We start from the raw sequence: 20297 nt of genomic DNA, 5'->3' as shown, positions 1-20297 counted from the left end.
CGGGCTGAGGCACAGGGTCTCGTAGGGCCAGGGAGCTCAGGCAGGCAGTTGAAGTTGATGAAGTGTCTGCTGAGGCTGCACACTGCATTTGGCATGAGAGGAGATGAGTTATTTGGCTCTTAGCTTTGTGGAACTTTGTGCATTCTGGGTGAAGGAGAAGACCCCTCCCCTAGCCCTGCCCCAGACAACGCGCACACACACACACACACACACACACACGCGCGCGCGTCCATGCACACTGCACACACACAGCAAAAGACATACACACAACTACATAACACATATACATTCTGCACAATGCACAAAACACACACATGCTCATACTTGCAACTGTTTTTTTTTTTTTAGGTTTTTTTTCTTTTTGCAAGGCAAATGGGGTTAAGTGGCTTGCCCAAGGCCACACAGCTAGGTCATTATTAAGTGTCTGAGACCTGATTTGAACCCAGGTACTCCTGACTCCAGGGTGAGTGCTTTATCCACTGCACCACCTAGCCACCCCAATGCTCATACATGCAGACCCTACAAATACATACATACACACAATCACACAGCACACACTCTTCATAATACACAAAACACATACACACAACTACACAACATGACATGTTTCATACGTTGGAGAAGTGCTGTGAAGTCGGATCCAGAGAGGAAAGTCCTGAGCATGTCAGGGCTAGAGGATGTGGAGGAACTTCTGAGGGGTCAGTCTGCTTGCTTGGAGCCCCTTGTTAGCCTCACAGATCTGGAACATCAGAGCTCTGTGGACTTTTGGGAATCCTCTATTCTACCCTCCCTCATGTAAATGGAAGAGGAAGGTGAGGCCCAGAGAAATTTGTCCAAGGTCCCAGAGGCTCCCAAGTTACAGAGCCCAGATTTGAGTTTAGGCTCTCTGACTGTCATGTCAGCATGTTTCATATTGGAGGGGTTGGGATTGAATGGTTGCTTTGCCAATGGTTGGAGTAGGTGGGAGAGTTGGAGAGACCCTGCCCCTTCTTGATCAAAGATCCTTTTTTGCCTTTTCTTTGTCTTTTCCCTCCCCTCCCCAGGGATGCCCCGACTGGATCCAGTTAGTGTTGTGGAGAAGCATTACTCTGTCATTCAGCCCACCGTGAGCCACAGTGGCTTCCTCTTCAAGACAGCCTCTGTGGCTAAGCCCCTGCAGGAGCGGCGTGCCAGAGAAGGTGGGTTCCTCCCCTCCCTCATCCTGCTCATCTTCACCTTTGCCCTAGCTTATGTATCTCACAATTCATTCTCTGAATGGTAGGCACTGAGGGTGAGGGGAGATAAAACATGGCACCTATCTTCACAAAGTCTACCATCCGGTAGAGAGAGATGAGAACCACATGTACCATGTGACAAGGCTGTCCAGGGGGCACAGCAGGGGTAGGATGAGGCCTGAGAGGGTACAATATGGGGGCAGGGGCTTTTTGGAGGGAGTGAAGTTTGAGTTGAGTTTTGAAGGATAGGTAGGAATTTGGTCAGTGAAGACAAAGAGGGAGGCAAAGGAGATGACATTCTTATCAAAGACATGGTGGTGAGAGAACTAAGCTCAATTCCAGCTCCTACACAAGACCTGATTCTCTTGGTTGTATATTCTGTCCCCCCCCCCCCCATCAAACAAATAGACAAATTTCTTTCCTAACTCTGCTTCATATTTGTAAATATTTTTCTATCCATCTGTCTGTCTGTTTGTCTGTCCATCCATCCTTCTTTCTATCCATCTTTCTGGCTATCTATCTGTCTTTTCCTTCCTTCCTTCCTTCCTTCCTTCCTTCCTTCCTTCCTTCCTTCCTTCCTTCCTTCCTTCCTTCCTTCCTTCCTTTCTTTCCTTTCTTTCCTTTCTTGCCTACCTGCCTGCCTGCCTTCCAATCTCTTTACATAATTATGGACAAGTTATTTTCCTAATAGGATTGTGAGCTTCCTGAGGGCAGGGACTGATGTTTTCTTTGTCTTTTTATCTTCAGCATCTGGCACAGAGCTGATGCTTATTTAGTGAATGTCCCTTCCTGAAGGGATGGGGGTAGGTGAATGGTAGCTAGAAAGGTAGGGGGGCACCAGTTAATGAATGGCTCTGAATTCTAGCCAGATCATTCTGAACTCAACTCAATCTGGAATCTGCTCAGGCCTAACTATAAGACACAATACATTATTTCGTCCCTGTTACAAAACCCTCATGAGTCTTTGTAGAAGGAAAGTTGAACTGTTCTTATTGATCAAGAATGTCCTTAAGTGGTGGGTAAAACAATCAATCTTTACTAGGTACCTGCTGTACCTACAACTGGGCGGGGGAGGTAAGGAGTGGACATATAGGAAAGAGAGAACCAAGTCTTTCCCCCACGGGGACTCCACAGTCTTAGCCAGGGAAGCTAATTTTGACCACCCTTGTAGAATATTGTGATCCTGGTGAAGCTTAAGGAGCTTTAGTATAATCAGATCAAGTCAATGATAGAAGATTTCTTGGAAGAAGCCAGTTATCTCCACAGTCTCCCAAGAGAGGAAGTTTAGTGGCACCAGTGTGGGGTATGGGAAGGGAAAGAAGATGGTAGACTTAGAATGTGGTCTGGATGTAGAAGAGGCAGGCCCTGAGGGATCTTAACCTCTCTCTCCCTCCTCCTCCTCATCTTGGGCAGAGTTCAGCCGACGCTGGTGTGTCCTCAGTGATGGTGTCCTGAGTTACTATGAGAATGAACGGTCTGTTGTGCCCAATGGGGAGATCCGAGCCAATGAAATTGTGTGCCTGGCTATCCCCCCATCTGACACTCATGGGTGAGCTCCTCCCTCCATCTCCCAGCCCAACCCCTGGACTCTGTGGGGGCCCATCCCCTTTTATTGCCCAGGGCTTCTGCCATGTTCTCTCCTTCCCTCAGTCTCTTGGGGATTTCTTGGGGATGACCCCTCTTGGGGGTGACCCCCTCCCCATTCCTCCTCTTCAAAGTGGTATATTGAAAAGTCTGAGAGCTAGGCAGAGCAGCTAAGAGCCCTGGATTCTAGTCCTAACACTACTTCTACATGACTTTGAAGAAGGTTTCTTCACATTTTCATTCAGATCTCCCATGATTCTGTCATTCTAAAAATCCTAAATTCTCCCAAGATTCTAGGATTTCATGTTTTCCCATATTCCAAGTTTCTAGAATCCTGTATTTTATGTTTCTTAGGATTCTAAAATTCTTTATTCTAAAATTATGCATTGTATAATCTAGAAACTCTGCCTTAGATGATGAATATGTTCCTACTCCTCCATCCAACCTCCCCACCAAAATTTCCATAGTTCCATCCTCTCTGTCAAAGCATGAAAACAAGGAAACTGCATACAGATTGAATTCTCAGTGCTGAGGAGAACCTGGAAGGGTTGAAACAAGGAAGAGAAGTTGAGAGATAGATTCGGAGAAAAGACTTGAGGTTGAGGTGATAGGGAGTGACAGAAGAGAAGATAAAAAGAGGACTTGAGGTTAATGGGAGAGGGAAGTGGGTAAAGGCAAGGGAGCCTGCTCTCAACCTCTTCCTCCTCTCCCATCTCTTTGTGCCTTTTTCTTTATAGCTTTGACAGTACCTTTGAAGTGTACACAGAGACTGAGAGGATGTACCTATTTGGATCAGAAAGTCCAGACCTGGCTCGAGAATGGATCAAGTGTATTGCTAAGGTGGGTGTGCTTAGTGGATAAAGGGGAGATGTAGCAGGACCAGGGTGAACCTTTCTTAGATATGTCCATTCACAAGTCTTTGGACTCTTAGGGACTGAAGCTCCAAGAGAGGCCATATCCTTATTGCTAAAGCAGTCAGGGAAGATATCTTAGAGAAGACAGGATTTGGCCCTGTTTGGATTGAGAAGGGAGAGGGAGAGGGAGAGGGGATGGGATCCAGATGCTCGCTTTCATTCTCATTGAAGACTGCCTACAATCCTGACTTTTGTTAAGCCCCTGTTTCCTTAGAGACTGAACTAGACAGGGCATCTAGGAGAAAACCTGGAGGGGAGGAGGGTAGAGAGGCACAGGGAACAGGGAAGATGAGATGGCAACAGAGGGGGTTGAGATCAGCCCCTTGGGAGTACTTTTCCAAGTATTGAGACTCCTATGCCAGGGGCTGGTGAGGAATGCTGGAGGAAGGCCCAGAATAAGTCAGGTTTCCAGAGCTGGAGGCAGGGGGCTGCCAGAATGGATCCCACCATCCCACACCCCTTCCTTCCCACAGGCCTTTGTGCCGGTCCATGCGGAGGAGCTGCTGGGCAGAGACTTTGAGCGTCTGGGCCGCCTCTCATATAAGGCTGGCCTCAGCTTGCAGCGGACCCAGGAGGGTTGGTTTGCGTTGACCGGTTCTGAGCTCCGAGCAGTCTTCAAGGAGAGCCCCAGCGAGGAGGCCCTACAGCTCCGAAAGCTTCAAGAGCTATGTAGGCAGGACCCTTCTGTTATGAGCCCCCTCCACTCCTCCCCCTGAAGGCTGCTTAGTAACTGTGTGTCTTTAGATAAATCACTTCTTCCTCCCTGGGCCTGTTTCCTCATTTGTAGAATAAGGGAAGGGGGGAGGTTGACCTGGAGGATCTTGGGATTCTCTGTTCAGAGGCCTGTGGTGCTAATTTCATCTTTCCTATCACACATTCAGGGATCTTCTCCCCCCCCCCCCCCCCTTATAAATTGAGGGATTTGGTCTAGATAATCTCAAAAGTTCTTTCTGGCTTTTGACATTCTTTGACCCTGATCCTGTCAGATTGTCTCCTTGGAAATCAAATCTACCCTCGCTGCCTGTTCCTTCCATTCCCGCCCCCCCCTTTCCCCACCCTCCTGCTTTGCTCCAGTCCTGGGTGGGACAAATTGATGGCTCCCCAGGCCCTTCTGAGTCTTCTCTTCTCCGTGCATAACTGAAGGACCACACATGAGTCCTCGCACGGGGAGATCCACAGTGCATGTGTCTCACACCTGCTGTACTGGGGACCGACTGCTAAGAAGCAAGGAGGGGAGCAAGGCACAGATGTGTGTATATCTGAACCTCTCCTCTTCTTTCTCAGCGATCGAGGGGGATAAGGAAGTCCTCGTGCTGGTGGAGCGAGGGAGGTGAGAATGGAGGCCCTGGGAGGAGAGGGGAGACCTCAGCTGCTTCCATGGGTCCCCGTGCGGTCTGCAGGGGAACCTTGGCTTGGGACATTTCTTTAGTCTTGAAGACCTTTGTGAGCTTGGGGAGGAAACAGCATTCCAGATAACCCACAAAGGAGGTTACAAAGATTTCCCAAAGCAGAGTGGAACATTGCACATGGCTACAGTGCGCAGAATTAGGAGCGATGGGGAGGTGACAAAAGATGGGGAGAGGAGGTCACAGGAAAAACTTCCTCCAGTTAGAACTGTCTCAGAGTGAAATAGGCTGCCTCAGGAGGTGGCGACAACCCAGCCGTTAATTCCTATGCAGATACAGGGTTTACCAGCTGCTCCCTGAGGTTCCTTCCTACTCTGAAACCTCTATTCTGGTGTTGGGAGCTGTGGGTTCTGTTACCTTAATTTCTGTGACCTTGGGAAGTGTCTTCTCCTCCCCAGACCCCAGTTTTAACATTTTAAAAAGTTAAGTGGGTTAAGTAATGCCTAAGGATCCTTCTTTCTGACAATATGAGATTTCTAAAGGGAGCGCTGTGGGTGGGGTAGGGAGGGTGAATCACATTGGATTTCCTGGAGGTGACATTGACTGGGCACTGGGTCCAGGACCCTATACATTCAGGGGGAAAGGAAGCTGGACTTCACCGGGTGGCTGGGGGCCATCCAGAAGGCAGCAGCGAGCTCTGGGAACACTCTGTCTGAGCAGCAACTAGGGGACTCCGACATCCCTGTCATCGTCTACCGATGTATAGACTACATCACGCAGTGTGGTGAGTGGGGGGTCTGGGGCCCCGGCTCTGACCATGGCGATGGGAGGGCTACCCCTCTCCTTCTCCAAGGATCATTCCCCTCTATGATGCCCCCCTTCCCTCCCTTGTTGCTTAGGATTGACATCAGAGGGCATCTACCGTAAATGTGGGCAGACGTCAAAGACACAACGGGTCCTGGAGAGCCTGCGTCGGGACGCCCGCTCTGTGCGACTAAAGGAGGGGGAGCATCATGTGGATGATGTTTCCTCTGCCCTCAAGCGCTTCTTGCGGGACTTGCCCGATGGCCTCTTCACCCGGACTCAACGCTGTGCTTGGCTCGATACAGCAGGTGCTGCCGCCACATGGATCTGTGGGCTGTCTAGCTGACAGATGGACGGACTGACTGACAGTAGCCAACAGAAAGACCAAGCTAACAGCAGATTGATGGACAGATTGATGAACTGTGTTGGACAAATGGGCCTGCAGACAAGCCAGGATAGTGAAGAGCCCTGAGCTATTATACTGAAGGGATTAGATATTTGTCTCTCACCCATACAGAAGGGCTGTCCTGGGCAAGGAAGACCCAAGAACAGTGTGGGATGAGGAGGATGGAATCTCCAAATGGTAGACTTAGGCTTGAGGTAAAGAAAAACTTGTTAATGGAATTGAGTAAGGGGATTGCCTCAGGAGGCAGCAGCTGCCCCTTTATTGGAGGTCTTCAAACAAAGTTCTGAGTGACTGCTTCTGGTATGTTGTAGATAAGATTCCTTTTCAGCTGGTGGTTGGACTAGGTGGCTGCCATGATCCCCTCTCACTCTGATTTTGACTGATGGATAGACAGATGGCTCTGCTCACTAATAAATGAATTGACTGACTGAAAGACTGATCAAATAGACTGGACTGACTGATAATGACTAATTGGTCGAATAACCAATATTCCCCTTAAACCCAGTCCTTTTCCTTAACTTCCTCTCCTGCTAGATTCCCAGTCTTGTGGGGCAATGGACAAAACAACTACTGTCTTTGCCACTCACCCCTCTCTGGGGTTTGTTGTATGTGGTGGGTGCTGGGGGAATCTGACCTGGGAAAGGTTGCCTGGAACTGGGAAGGAAACCAAAGGGGTCATAGGCCCCAGAAGGCCTAGATCTCATCCCTTCCTATCTCCTGTCCCCAGCGATCGAGAATGAGGAAGAGAAGACTTCTAGGTACCAGGAGCTCTTGGGGCTCTTGCCCCCTGTCAACCGGGCCACAGTGAAGGCCCTCATCAGCCATCTGTACTGGTGAGAGCCAGGGAAGACAGTTCTTCATCTCTTCTTACCCCACACCCCTCCTTTCCTTGATGTTCCAAGCTGGCTCATCCCATCTATGGAACTTGCAATCACAATGCAAGAATCTGGGGCTCTGCTCCCTCCCTTTGAGAAAGGTTTCCCCTCTTTCTCTTTTTTCCTTCAGGCTGAAGAACTATCTGGGCTTTGTTACTATAGTAGTTTTGTGGTGCTCTCTCTCTTGGGGTCTTTTTCTCATGTTCCTGGGCATTCTAGGGAAGGGATTTTAAGAGGTTTCTCAGATTAGGGGAAAGGGCACCCTGAGTCAAAATCTTCTTACTCTTCACAGTGTACAGTGCTTCTCAGACACCAATCAGATGAATACCCACAACTTGGCAATTGTTTTTGGGCCTACGCTTTTCCAGACAGATGGTCAGGACTACAAGGCTGGCCGAGTAGTGGAAGACCTCATCGATCACTATGTCCGAGTGTTCAATGTATGTCTCAGGAAGCAGTGATGGCAATAAAAAAACCCAGAAAAACAAAAGACTGGGTCTCATGTCCAGTGGATCCCAAGCCTAGGACAAGGAGAGGACCAGCCAGATTGCTCTAGAGTGGGAGTCAAAACACCTAGTTTTCTAGTGCTGATTCTATCTCTAACTTACAATGTGTGACCTCGAATAGTCATTTCCCTTCTCTTGTCTTTGATTTCCCCCCCTTTATAAAAAGAAGGAATCAGATTCAATCTATCTTAAGTCCCTTAGAACATAGAACATAAAGTAGCAGAACTGGAAGAGACCTTAGAACAAAAGAGGAGGCAGCATGTATAGAGTGGAGAAAATGAGGATTTTGGAGTCAGAGATCTGGATTCTAATCCTGTCTCTGCTTCTTCCTCAGGCAAACCAGGGCATCTTCTGCCCCATGACCTATTTCCTATAAGATGAGCGTCTAAATCTATGGTCTAGAAAGAAAAATCAGAATATAGAATGTCATCCCTGGCAGGGACCTTGGGCATACCTTAATCTTTTAATTGAGAGTATATGATTATGACCAGAGATTAGCTTCCTATATTATATACACATAAAGGTTTTTGTCTATTGAATAAAGAGAATTTCATCCAGATTCCTAATTTTACAAAAGGAAAAGATTTTCCCAAGGTCACATGGAGAGCCCCCACGTCCAGTGATCTCTTGTGGGATTCTGGTGGAGAATTTGTAAGAGGGTATCAGCCACTTAGCCCCATCCCAGGCAATATCCCCTTCTCCCCCCTCAATTTTTATTTTCCTCCACTTCTCCCTACAGGTGGATGAAGAGGAGCTGAGGAAGCAGCGAGAGGAGGTCACAGCCATTGTCAAGATGAGGGTGGCAGGCTCAGCCAGTGGAACACAGGTAAGGGAACTCAGCAGCTCCAGCCAGGCTTCATCTTTCCCTTTCCTCTTTCTCTTTCTCCCTTTCCTGGCCTTTCTTCATTAAACCTATAAATCACTAGGGAAGGAGCCTGCCTTCTAGCCAGCTCCCGTTCTTTCCCCTGCCCCCTCAATTCCTTAAGTTCCTTCATTCCTTCACTTGTTAATATACATTTGTTAACTATTTACTATCTATAGAAGGACCAAAACAAAAAACAGCCACTGCCTTCATGTCAGCCAGTCAATTGATAGTCAGTATTTAAGAAATGCTTACTAGGTTAGGCGCTGGGAATACTTTTTTTGTTGTTTAGTCATTTTTCAATTGTATCCAACTCTTTGCAACTCCATTTGGGGTTTTCTTGGCAGATATATTGGTGTGATTTTCCATTTCCTTCTTCATCTCATTTTTCAAATGAGAAACTGAGGCAAAAAGGGTGAAGTGACTTGTCCAGGGTCACACAACTAGTAAAGTGTCTGAGGCCAAATTTGAGCTCAGGAAGATAAGACTCCCTGATTCCAGGCCTAGCCATTTATCTATGGCACCACATAACTGCCTCAGGACAAGAATAACCATCCCTATTTTATAGATGAAGAAACCGAAACTTAAAGAATTTGTGACCTTGCTAAGACTAATTATTGGCAGATTATAGATTCAATCCTAGGGTGTCTGACCCATTTGTTCCCCCAATGAACTGGATTCATCTCCTCCTCTCCTGGGGGAAGAACAGGTTTACATTCCATTCAATGATTCTAGGAACTTACAACAAGTTAATTCCTCTTCTTAGACCAAGGGATAATGGACTCCCCCAAAGAGCTAGGGGGATCTAATCCTAGCCTTACACTGTCTAATGCATGCCAACATCAACTATTTTCATATTCGATTTATTCCACTGTCCCTAATTCCTTTGTCCTTTATCAGCCCATTGTCCTCCCCACTCCCCCAGTTCCAGGTTCATCTTGGTCAGACTCCCTTTTTTCATCTTGTCTAAGCTAGACTTTCCCTCTGCCTTCTTAGTCCAGGGCTTCTGTTTCTTTTCATATTGACTAACTAGCTTCCCTGTCCCGTGCTCACCTTCTCCAACCCCTTCCCCACCTTTACCCCCACCCCCAACATGCCCAACCCCAGACAGACCTAGCCTTGGAAAAAGGAATTCCTTGGAGAGATTAATCAGAGGATGAGAGATATGGTAGAGATCCTAGAGGTCATAAGATCATAGATTTTGGAGCAAAAAGAAACCTTAGAAGTCACTGAGTTCTGCCTCCCTTATTCTACAAATGAAGAAACTGAGGCACAGAGAGATTAAGATTGCTCAGTCTCGGGGTGGCTAGGTGGCACAGTGGATAAAGCACCAGCCTTGGAGTCAGGAGTACCTGGGTTCAAATCTGGTCTCAGACACTTAATAATTGCCTAGCTGTGTGGCCTTGGGCAAGCCACTTAACCCCATTTGCTTTGCAAAAACCTAAAAAAAAAATTGCTCAGTCTCTTGGATAAGTTTGAATTCTTCTTGAATTCAATGTGCTATCCTATACAACACACTGTCCTCAGCCTTTTATTGCTCCATATGCTGCCAGAGCATTAGTGCTATTCTGTCCCTGTTCTTCCCCTTTTACTCTCTCTGACTTTCTTCTCCCCTTACAGCATGCTGGAGATTTCATCTGTACTGTATATCTGGAAAAGAAGGCAACAGAGACTGAGCAGCATGTTAAGGTGAGACACCTAGGGACTCTGGAACCTAGTGCCCGAGTCTTGACTTCTGCACATGGAGATGTCCTTGGTGCTGCAGCCCATCCACCCTGAGCCTGTCAAACAGCACTTTGGTGCCTCCCTGTTAGGTCTGTTTTCCAGGGAGTCTAACCCTGGTATTTTCTGGAGTTGTTCTGAGTGGAGTTCAGAGCTAATACAGACTATCTATCAAGCAGAGATAATCTTAGTAATGATCGCTCTGTTTAGAAAGTGTTTTCCTCAAAATAGTTCAGTGAGGTGGTAGATATTGCAAGGTTGAACATTTACATTTTTTGGTGTGAAGCAACTAAGGTTCACAGAGTAAACTTGCTACTAAGTCACACAGCTAGCAGTAATAGTGACTCCCATTTCTGTAGCAATTTAAAGTTCAAAATGTACAACTTCTTTATGCAGTAGGTAGCAAAAATATTATCATTTTGGAAATGGAGACACTGAGAATCAGAAAAGTAAAATGACCTATTTAGAATCAATAGGAAGTTGATGTGAGAAAGTGAACTCAAATTCTAGCCTTTTAACTTTCATGCCTCATACATAATTGATATCTGAAGGGAGCTTTGATTGATTGACCCTATAATGATGGAGTAAGGTGATTCTAGCTAATCCAGTCAAAGCTAGAGTATCTACAGTAATACTTTAGAGCAGGAATAGGTCATCTAGTTGGCTAACTTCCTCATTTTACAGATGAAGAACTAAGACCCAAAGAGGTTACATAGCTAATGAATTTCTGAGGTAGGGTTTGAATCCAAGACTTTGGACTACAAATCCAGTCTTCTTTCCATTCTATCTTACTAGGGGGCACTTGGACTGAAGTCTGGGGTCTAGTGGATTGAAACTTTCCCTTATGGCTCAGGCTTTTGAAGACAGTGTTTTATCTCTTTCCTTTATGCCTCTTCCCTTCAGATCCCAGCTTCCATGACAGCCCAGGAGCTCACCATGGAGATCCTAGATCGCAGGAATGTGAGGATAAAGGAGAAGGATTATTGGACCTGTTTTGAAGTCAATGAGAGGGAAGAGGCAGGTAAGTGACCTGTGGAATATGGAATAGCATATGCAGAGATTAATGCTAGATTCTGTTATTCCATGGTCTTGTGAATCAGGGTCACTCACTACAGCAATTTGAATGGCAGCTTTCTGTGTGCATCCTGGGAACTGTAAAATGAGGAGAATTGATTAATTTCTCCCATCCATTTCAAAGGAGTGATAATGTAGTAACTGTGTCTGTACCAAGAGAGTGAAAAGGAAAAAACTCATGTATAAAATTTACATATCCATATGAGATTTATTATAATATCCTTCAGAGGTGGCTAAGTGGTGCAGTGGATAGAGCAGCTGCCCTGGAGTCTGGAGTACCTGAGTTCAAATCTGGCCTTAGGCATTTAAGAATTGCCTAGCTGTATGGCCTTGGGCAAGTCACTTAACCCCATTGCTTTGCAAAAAACAAAACAAAAAAAAAAACCCAAAACATATCCTGTACAGCTAACTGAGACCTCTAGAAGTCTAGATACAAAAGAAGGGTGAGGTTTTACTTTTTCAGATCTTCATTTAGGTTGAATAGTGAGATGTCAGCTCTCTTAAGTTTTTCCTCTTTTGTAAAGGGAAAAGTCATATCTCATGCCTTGTCAGGATGTCTGATGGTAAAGTCTGTTTACATATCTGAGATTTGGGATCACTGAGCATAGTAATTGTTGAGAGGGATGAAAATATGAAATTGGAATATTCCCCGTTTTACTCAAAATTGGATAACAAAAGGGCTAACAAAGAAAAATAAGAGGTTATCTATGATCTCAGGTATTATGAGGCCAATTAGGCTTGTGTTCAATCCTTATACAGTTGAACTTGGGGAGACAAGAAGAACTTCTCATCTTATTTTAGGGGTGACAGCAAAAGAAAGTCAGAATTTACACAGGTATACAGGAAATTAAGTGGTTAATATGGACATGAAACTTCCCAGAGAATTCTGCCTCAAATTGCCTGGCTATTGCCAGGAGGATGGCCGCAGGTCATTCTTTCAAGTGAGGATCAAAGGCCCTTTGATGGAGATGCTTCTAGCTTTTCCCCTGGGGACTCTATGTATGAAATGTTAAATCAGATTGTATAGCAGAGGGGAAGAACACATAAGGATTCCCAAGGAGGGGGTTCAGTTATTAATATAGCTATATATAAATGTGTGTTTGAATGTATATATATATATATTCTCTGGTAAGCAATGTCAACTCGTACATTCTCCAGAAGAAGGATGGCAGTTGTAGTTATAAAATTCCAAAAACAATCCTATTCTTCTATCAATCTTAAGAAAGATCATAGAAATGACAAACTAGATACTATTAAATACATCATGGCAGTGGGACTCTATGACATCATGGTGGTGATGGGATGAGAGTTGTAGACACCTGGGAGCTTATCTTTGTGTCCTAGGGTGGGTATAGTGGCAGGGATGGTGGTTTACATGATGGTGACCATGGTGCCTGGAGGTTGATGATGAAGGAAGGAAAACTGACTGATCCATACCTGAATAGAAATCCTTCCTACACCATCTTCCGGGGGGGGGGCATTCATTCTCTTCTTGAGACCTCCATTGAGGAGGAATCTCCTTCCAGAACCTCCCTTTTTTTGGTGGTGCAAATCACAAACTGTCTGCTCATTCTTCTCTTGGTCATCTTTTTTTTCTGTTTGTTCCTAGAAATTTTGCAAACTGGACTCACGTGATATTCTAGAGACCTTATTTCTCTAGGTTAGAGACCCCTCAAGGAGTCCAGCTTGGATTACAGGGAACTTGTATGAGAAAAAAAATTGCATCTTGTTTTTAAATATAATTTTTCTTTGTAAATGTACATATTTAGTTTTGGGCAATTAAAAACCTTATTCTGAGAAGGGGTTAATAGATTGCCAAAAGAATCTACCACACACACACACACACACACACACATCACATCACATCAAAAAACTCCTACTCTAGATCTCAGGGCTTGGGACATCTCTCTTGCTTTTGCTAGGTGACTGGCTCACTTTCCTTTCTGGTCATGCATCTCCCTAGGTATCTCTTGTTTGTACATTACTGAGGTTTCCCCTATATACCCTCTTTCTACCTCTCAAAGAAGTGTCCTCTATCACAGGAGTGGGGAATGTCTGACACTGCCATGGCAACTGCAGGTGGGACTCAAAATTCAATAAATTGAGCAGCTTTTTTTTAGAGGTTAATTAATTAAATGTTTGACCAAATATAGCAGGTGAATGATGTTATAAATATCCAAATGGTCCTTGTCAGGAAAAAAAAGTTCCCTACTCCTGCTCTATAACAAAGATTTTTTTTTTTTTAGTTTTTGCAAGGCAATGGGGTTAAGTAGCTTGCCCAAGGCCACACAGCTAGGTAATTAAGTGTCTGAGGCTGGATTTGAACTCAGGTACTCCTGACTCCAGGGTTGATGCTGTATCCTCTGTGCCACCTAGCTGCCCCAACAAAGAATTTTTAAAAAAATTCTTTAAAATTAAAAGAAAAAGAGGAAGCAGGAAAGAAAAAGATTCAGCAAAAACTGATTAACATACCCAAAACATCTGGCATGTGTATCCTTATACCCTCGACCATTGCAAAGGAAAGGGTAATGTGTCTTATTTCTTCACTGGGGCTAACTAAACTTCTTTAGTTTCACAAGTTAAGTTTCATTTGTTTTGTTGTGGTGGTTCTTTCCATTTACATTTTTGTAGTCATTGTGCATATTGTTTTCCTGACTCTGCTCACTTCACTGTATATCAGTTTCCTGTATATCTCTTACACAACATCATGTATGTACAACTTATTGTTGGAAATGTGCTACCAGCCTATTTATGCCCGTCATGCATCTTTCTATTGTCCTTGAGTGTCACGCGATCTTAAGTAGATTGTGGTGTACCATGACTTGAAACCCTATAGTATCACCAGAATGGGTTAAAATTGGTGTTTAAAAGATATATATATATATATATATATTTTTTTTTTTTGTTTCAAGGGGTAGTAGCTTGGGATTGTGAGCTTTGTTCAGTTTCCAGTATACCATTCTGCCTGTTCTCTTCTTCCTCATTAATCTAGACCCAATTAATTTTCCATCTGCAGTGTCTATATAAGACATATGTATTGATGGATCTTTGGGTTATTCATCCAATTCTTCTATTTACTTAATCTTTCTTATGAAAATCGTTTGGGTGAACTCTTTTGATTGTAAATCTCATTTAGGAATCTCTTCTCATTCTAGGGTTAGGTACTATCAGCCCAAAGCAGTCTACCTCACAGCATTGTTATAGATGCCTACCTCAGCAATATAAATGAGAACAAAATTCATCCTTTGTTTAGAAGGCTTCCAATATTTTCTCTTTTTGTCAGAGTTAGAATTTAATTTTTAAATTCTTTTCTTTTCTGGGACGACTTTCTTTAGAGGATATTAGACCATGGATTCCTACCTCTTCTTTTTCTGATTTTGAATCTGCTCTCTCAGAATCTAGGTTGGATGTACAACTATGCCAAGTTTGTATCTTCTCTATCAATAACTTCCACCAAGTGGTCACTTCCTCCCAAGATTTCTGTGGTGTCTTCCTCAGGAACCAGCACCTCCTACTTGGTTGTAATTAGATCCAAGATAACAATTTCCCTTCTCCTACTTTACCTTCTAAAGGATAAAATTATCACCGAGGCAAGCCAATAGTTCATTAGTTTCTTTGCTTTTTGTAGAGAATTGAACTCTACTAGATTTCTGGATAGTCAGAATTTCCCATCACTATATCATATCCTATGTCAGCTCTATTATCTATTTATTATATATTTCCCACTTCACATCTCTTTTCTCTGCTTCTGTCTGGGGTCTATAGTATACTCCTATGATGATAGTACTTCTATTTCCTTTGACACTCATCCAAATGCTCTCCACCATGGCTTTCCTCCTGTTATTCCTATGTTTCCTCACATAAGGAACGTGTTAATGATTCTGATATTGATGATCATGTGAGTGATGGATACTATGATTGTGGTGGTGATAGTGATACTGGTAATAAAGGTGCTATTGCTGGTGATTGATTGGGGATGATAGAGATAATAGATCAAAGATAGTTACAATAATCTTAATTACTATGATGGTGTTTGTGATGGAGAAGATAATGATGGTGCCAGTGATTGATATAGAGATGTGAAGGCAATAGTGATGATCAAGGATATGATGATAATAGTGATGACTACCATGTTAGAGATGGAAATGACTGTGTCAGTGGTGGCTGTGAAGTTGATAGTGGTTAAATTGGTACCATGTTGGTGATATTGCCATTAATGACATTATTGATGATGGTGTTATTCTCCACAGAGAGGCCCCTGCACTACACTGAGAAAGTCCTCCCTATCTTGCACAGCCTGGGGACTGACAGTTATCTGGTGGTGAAGAAGTACCTGGCCATGGAGGCCATGCTTATGTATCTAGGTAAGAATTTTCTTACTTAAGTTACCCTCCCTTCTTCCCAACTTAGGGTTCTATATCTTCCACTTTCAGGCATTGTCCATATTCTGTTTCTTCTGTGTATTCTTAGAGATACAGCCCCAGTCCTCAGTAACCATCTTGTCTGAGGAAGAGACATACAGCCTTGCCCTCAGGGAGACATGTTCTTGCCCTTTGATACTCCCAGTTCTTGGTGGAGGTGGGATCATAGCTCTGCCCTTGGGGAGTCTTATGGGGATGAGGATATGCAGGTTCTTCCTTCATCCCCTCTGACCTCTCTCCCCAGCCAGCAAGGTGGGGGACACCAAGCATGGTATGATGAAGTTCCGTGAGGATCGGAGCCTCTTGGGCCTGGGCCTCTCCACAGGCAGCTTCCATGACCGTTACTTCATGCTCAACAGCAGCTGCCTAAGGCTCTTCAAGGAAATCAGAGTGAGTGATGGGTTGACCCCTCTTGCACCCCCCCCACCCCCCCATAGCCTATGCACTCAGACCCTCACACACTGACTTGGTTCCATCTCAGTCAGAGCTAGGTCACTGTTTTATAAGTTCCTCCTTTGTGTTATTAACACCTTCCCTGTGTTATTGAGAGAGGATAGTATGGATCTCTGTGACTTCCTTGGAGGTACAACACTTTCCTGTGGACTTGGCCCAGGCCCCCTTCCTGTGCTTTCTTAAGGTCTCAGATCCATATTTCATGGTGTGCTCATCACAATATATGTATGGACTGTGTGTGGTTGGTCATGGTGTATACCTATATCATCTTGATGTGTATATTTTGTCACAGCTCATATATATTCTGGGTTGGTGGGCACATGGTAATCAATACAGGCACACTTATTTATCCCTGATCTGCATTCAATCACATACACATGACTCATCCTGACTCCAGTGCCCATCACAGCCCTCCATGCACACATGGTCTTGCTACCTGTTCTCAGTCCCACCAGGGATGCACCTCCCACCCCGGCTCCCATAACGCCCCCTCCCCCAATCCTCTATCAAACAGAACCTGAAGCAGCACAGTGGGGTCCTTGAGAACGTGAGTAGTAACCAAGCCTTGGGCCAGCTCCAGCGGCTGGCGTCTGCTGCGGCATTGCTGCCTTACACACCGAGGGGAAGAGTTGGGCCGGGGTGGGTCTGGGCAAGGCATGATGGGCATGGCTCCTCTCCCTTTTTCACCCTCCTTGCTTCAACTCATATCTCCTTTCTATCCTTGCAGCCTCTCAGGGACATGTAGCTTGGCTCAGTTGTTAGGGATGTCTGCCAGTTTCTGCTCCAGACACAGCTGCCTCTGTTTCCTTCCTGTAGCTTCCTTCCAGCATCTGTCTTGGCCACATCTCCCTTAATCTCTGGTGCTTCTCACAGTGGTAGGCAGTCCCTCCCTTCAGCTAGCTGTGATTTAGAGGACTGAACCCCTATCTGAGAGGGATGCACCCCAATTCAGGCTCTGCCACAGACTCTTGGGCAAGTCTCTTTCTCTAGACCTCACTTTGCCCATGTTAGAATGAATGTGTTTGGCCCATTATAGCTCTTGGTTTTGATGATCCTACCTTCATTTTCATTCCCCTTCCCCCAGTCTCCCCCCACCCCCACCCCAAGCCCAGAGATCTCTTAGTTCCCCATCCCTGTGCAGGCCCTCTCAGCTCAGATGCCTGCATCTCAGCTAGCCTTTTGCCTGGGCTAAGACCCAGTCCCAGAGATAGACCCCTTTGAGTTTCCTCCTTCTGCACTTGCCATTTCTCAGCACTAATTCTCCAGCCCCTACATGAAGGCAGACAGACAGAGGTGATCTGTGTGTCCTGAGCATAAAATATGTGTAAATGATAGATCAGCTGGGCTATTATTATTCCCATTTTACAGCTAAGTTCATTTAGGCTCAAAGATCTTACATAGTTCCTACAGCATGGCAAGGCTTATAAGGGTCTAAGGTCCCTCAGAAAGTGTCTGCCTGGGATTTGAACCTAGGCCTTCCTGAGGCCTTCTGGCTTGCTCTTCACAGCCCCTCGATGTCTCTAAGGCCCAGATCTCCTGGCTCCTTGCCTTTGCTTTCTTATTCAATTGGAGGCCTCTTCTCATTCTTGCTGGCCTTCAGAGATGGGAGGCTCCCTCGCCTTTCCTGGTTTTCAGTCTCCTGGTCCCAAGGAAGTTATCTTTGCCTGTCTCTGACCTCTGTATGTCATCTGAGTCTCTTATTCCATTGTCCTGAGATTCTTCTCTCTGGTGATTTAAAGAGGGGTCTGACCCTGGCCCTAGGAACCCTGGCTCCTACCTTTTGTGACCTCCTGACACCAGCTAGCTCATCTTCATCTGACTTAGGTCTGACACACAGAACCACCGATTGACCTTGCCTTTTTAATTCCTTTTTAATCAGCTTCGATCTGATGTGGTAGCAGTCAGCTGGGTCAGTTACTATGGTCCTGAAGCAGCCCTCCCAAGGCTCCCGGGGTGTCCTAGGCCCCTTCCATTGAAATTCAGAGCTGGGTATTGCTCTTCCTGGGGGCTGCTGCTCTTGGGTCTACTTTTGTCCTTCCTTTTATTAAGGTAGTCCCCATCCTGTGACTCCCTTTTGCTTCTTTTAAGCAAAAATTCTGTATAAAAGTACACAACTGCTATTGTTGGGTCTCTAGGTTTCCAGAGGCCCAGAGTCAGATTTGTTTCCATCTTCAAGAAAAACTCAAAAGTGTGGATATCTCTCACTGCCCCCTGCCCCCTGCCTTGTCCTCGCCCACAGCCTGCCTCACAAAGGGCAGGCTGCCCCAGGCTGAATTTAGTATTTCCAGGTAGACCACTTCAAACAGCACATCTGGACCAAGGCTGCTCCCTCTCCCTCTATTGTATATATGGTCCCTTAAGAAAGCACACAATCCTTTACAGTTTTTGAAGAATGTTTATTACTGAATGCTCATGTTGAGGCATTCCTGCAGTGTGTGGGAAGCTGGACTGGAAATGACCTCTGAGTTTCCTTCAGTTCTGAGAGCCAAAAATCCAAGATTCTCTCAGTTTTTATCAAGATTCTATTTATTCTATTTTGTGATTCAAAGATTCTATAAGTCTTGGATTATTATTTTTCAATTTTTGATTTTTATTTCTAGCTTTTGTTTTTATATCATCCTTTCCCCTTCTGAATCTACCCTTCCCCTCCCCTTCCCCTACTCATCTCTTGGAACAAAGAAAAAAGAGTTTTGGTTTTGGCCAATACAAACAAAGCTAGCCAACACATCCATCAGGTCTGAGTGTCTCCCACGTTCCTGATCCAGAGCTCTCCAATTCTTCAAAGAAGACACTTCAGTCATTTTTGAGTCGTGTCTGACTCCTCATGACCCCATTTTGGGTTTTCTTGGCAAAGATACTGGGGTGATTTGCCATTTCCTTCTCTAGCTCAGTTTTACAGATAAGGAAACTGAGGCAAACAGGATTATGTGACTTTCCCAGGATCAACCAGCTAGTGTCTTGAGGCAGATTTGATCTCAGGAAGATGAGTCTTCCAAACCCAGCAGTCTAATCACTAGGCCACTAGTTTCCCATATAAGAGAGAGAGAGACCTACATTTTCCTCACTTTCCCTTCCAAAGCTAGGATTCTGTCCTAGCTTTCTGTCCAAGCTTCTGTCCAAAGCTAGAGTATCTGATTCAGCAGTTCTGAGAAGTAGCTTGGGCTCAGTGGAACGTGGGCTGAACATGGGAGTCAGGAGAGACCGGATCTCAAAACCTCAATAACACTTTTCTGGGCCTCTCTCTGGGTCTCCATTTCCACATGATCTGTGAGAAAGGATCATAATTCCCCAGGCTGCCTACTTCATGGGGCCATTGTGAGGCTCAGAGTGTTTTTTTGCAAAGCTACAGAAATGTGGGTTGCCATGATCACAAACATTTCAGGAACATTGGGTTTTTAAAAGAGTCAGAGGACCTGGCTTAGAAAATCCTCTCTTGATTTTTATTTCCCGTGTGACCTTGGGCAAGACTTTTCTTTCCTCTTCAAAAAGAAGAGGTTGGAAGAGATAATTTCAGTCACCTTCTCATTCCAAAAAGATTATTCTTGAGTCCTGGACCTTAAGATTCTATGAACTAAGGAGGGACCAAGAGATAAGACCTGGGGAGGGAGTTGGTTCAACGTCAGGGTGTGCTGATTCATTTATGGGCCTAGCTGCCCCTCAGCAGTAAGGATCACCTCCCTCTGATATCTGGCCATCAGTATTGGGTACCCTGGAGATAGGGCAGTTCTGGCTAGGGAAGGGGGAAGAGGAAGCAGTTATGGATTCCAGGTTTGTTCTGGCACAATGGAAAAAGCAACAGAATTAGAGCAAAGGTGTGCTGATATTTAACAATGGACTCTCCACATGCATGACACATGTATTATTTTCTCCATGACTTTCTCATGTCTAGAAATCAACAGTAAAATCAAACCCTGATTTATAGCATTTGCACATTTCTGAAGTGTCAATGTTCATAGTGAATATTTTAAAATTTAACAACTGAATCTTAAACCAACTCTAGAATATTCTTGCGAGTTGAAATCGTGCCTCTGCCACTTATAGCCTATATGAATTTGAGCTATCCCCTTAACCACTCTGAGCCTGTTTCCTCATCTGTCTATAAGATAAGGGGTTGGA

General features: G+C 45.0%; 1 protein-coding gene across 3 annotated transcripts in view; it reads left to right on the top strand.

Moving 5' to 3' along the window:
• The window catches only part of ARAP1 (ArfGAP with RhoGAP domain, ankyrin repeat and PH domain 1), a 76310-nt gene that overhangs the window by 44399 nt on the left and 11614 nt on the right, over positions 1–20297 (top strand). For 2 of the 3 annotated variants that reach the window (XM_074216797.1, XM_074216799.1), the window contains 15 exons: positions 1044–1178; positions 2628–2763; positions 3536–3638; positions 4186–4381; positions 4997–5042; positions 5679–5842; positions 5958–6170; positions 6996–7101; positions 7436–7583; positions 8389–8475; positions 10132–10200; positions 11137–11254; positions 15558–15671; positions 15973–16118; positions 16696–16728. In XM_074216797.1, coding sequence (XP_074072898.1) covers positions 1044–1178; positions 2628–2763; positions 3536–3638; positions 4186–4381; positions 4997–5042; positions 5679–5842; positions 5958–6170; positions 6996–7101; positions 7436–7583; positions 8389–8475; positions 10132–10200; positions 11137–11254; positions 15558–15671; positions 15973–16118; positions 16696–16728 — 1814 coding nt within the window. The remainder of the gene's footprint in view (positions 1–1043; positions 1179–2627; positions 2764–3535; positions 3639–4185; positions 4382–4996; positions 5043–5678; positions 5843–5957; positions 6171–6995; positions 7102–7435; positions 7584–8388; positions 8476–10131; positions 10201–11136; positions 11255–15557; positions 15672–15972; positions 16119–16695; positions 16729–20297) is intronic. The other variant, XM_074216798.1, reaches the window with a different exon arrangement.

The sequence above is a fragment of the Macrotis lagotis genome, chromosome 1 (assembly GCF_037893015.1).
Source record: "Macrotis lagotis isolate mMagLag1 chromosome 1, bilby.v1.9.chrom.fasta, whole genome shotgun sequence".
Lineage (NCBI taxonomy): Eukaryota > Metazoa > Chordata > Mammalia > Peramelemorphia > Peramelidae > Macrotis > Macrotis lagotis.
The sequence above is the reverse complement of the archived record's forward strand: the minus strand, read 5'-3'. Positions and strand labels throughout refer to the sequence as shown.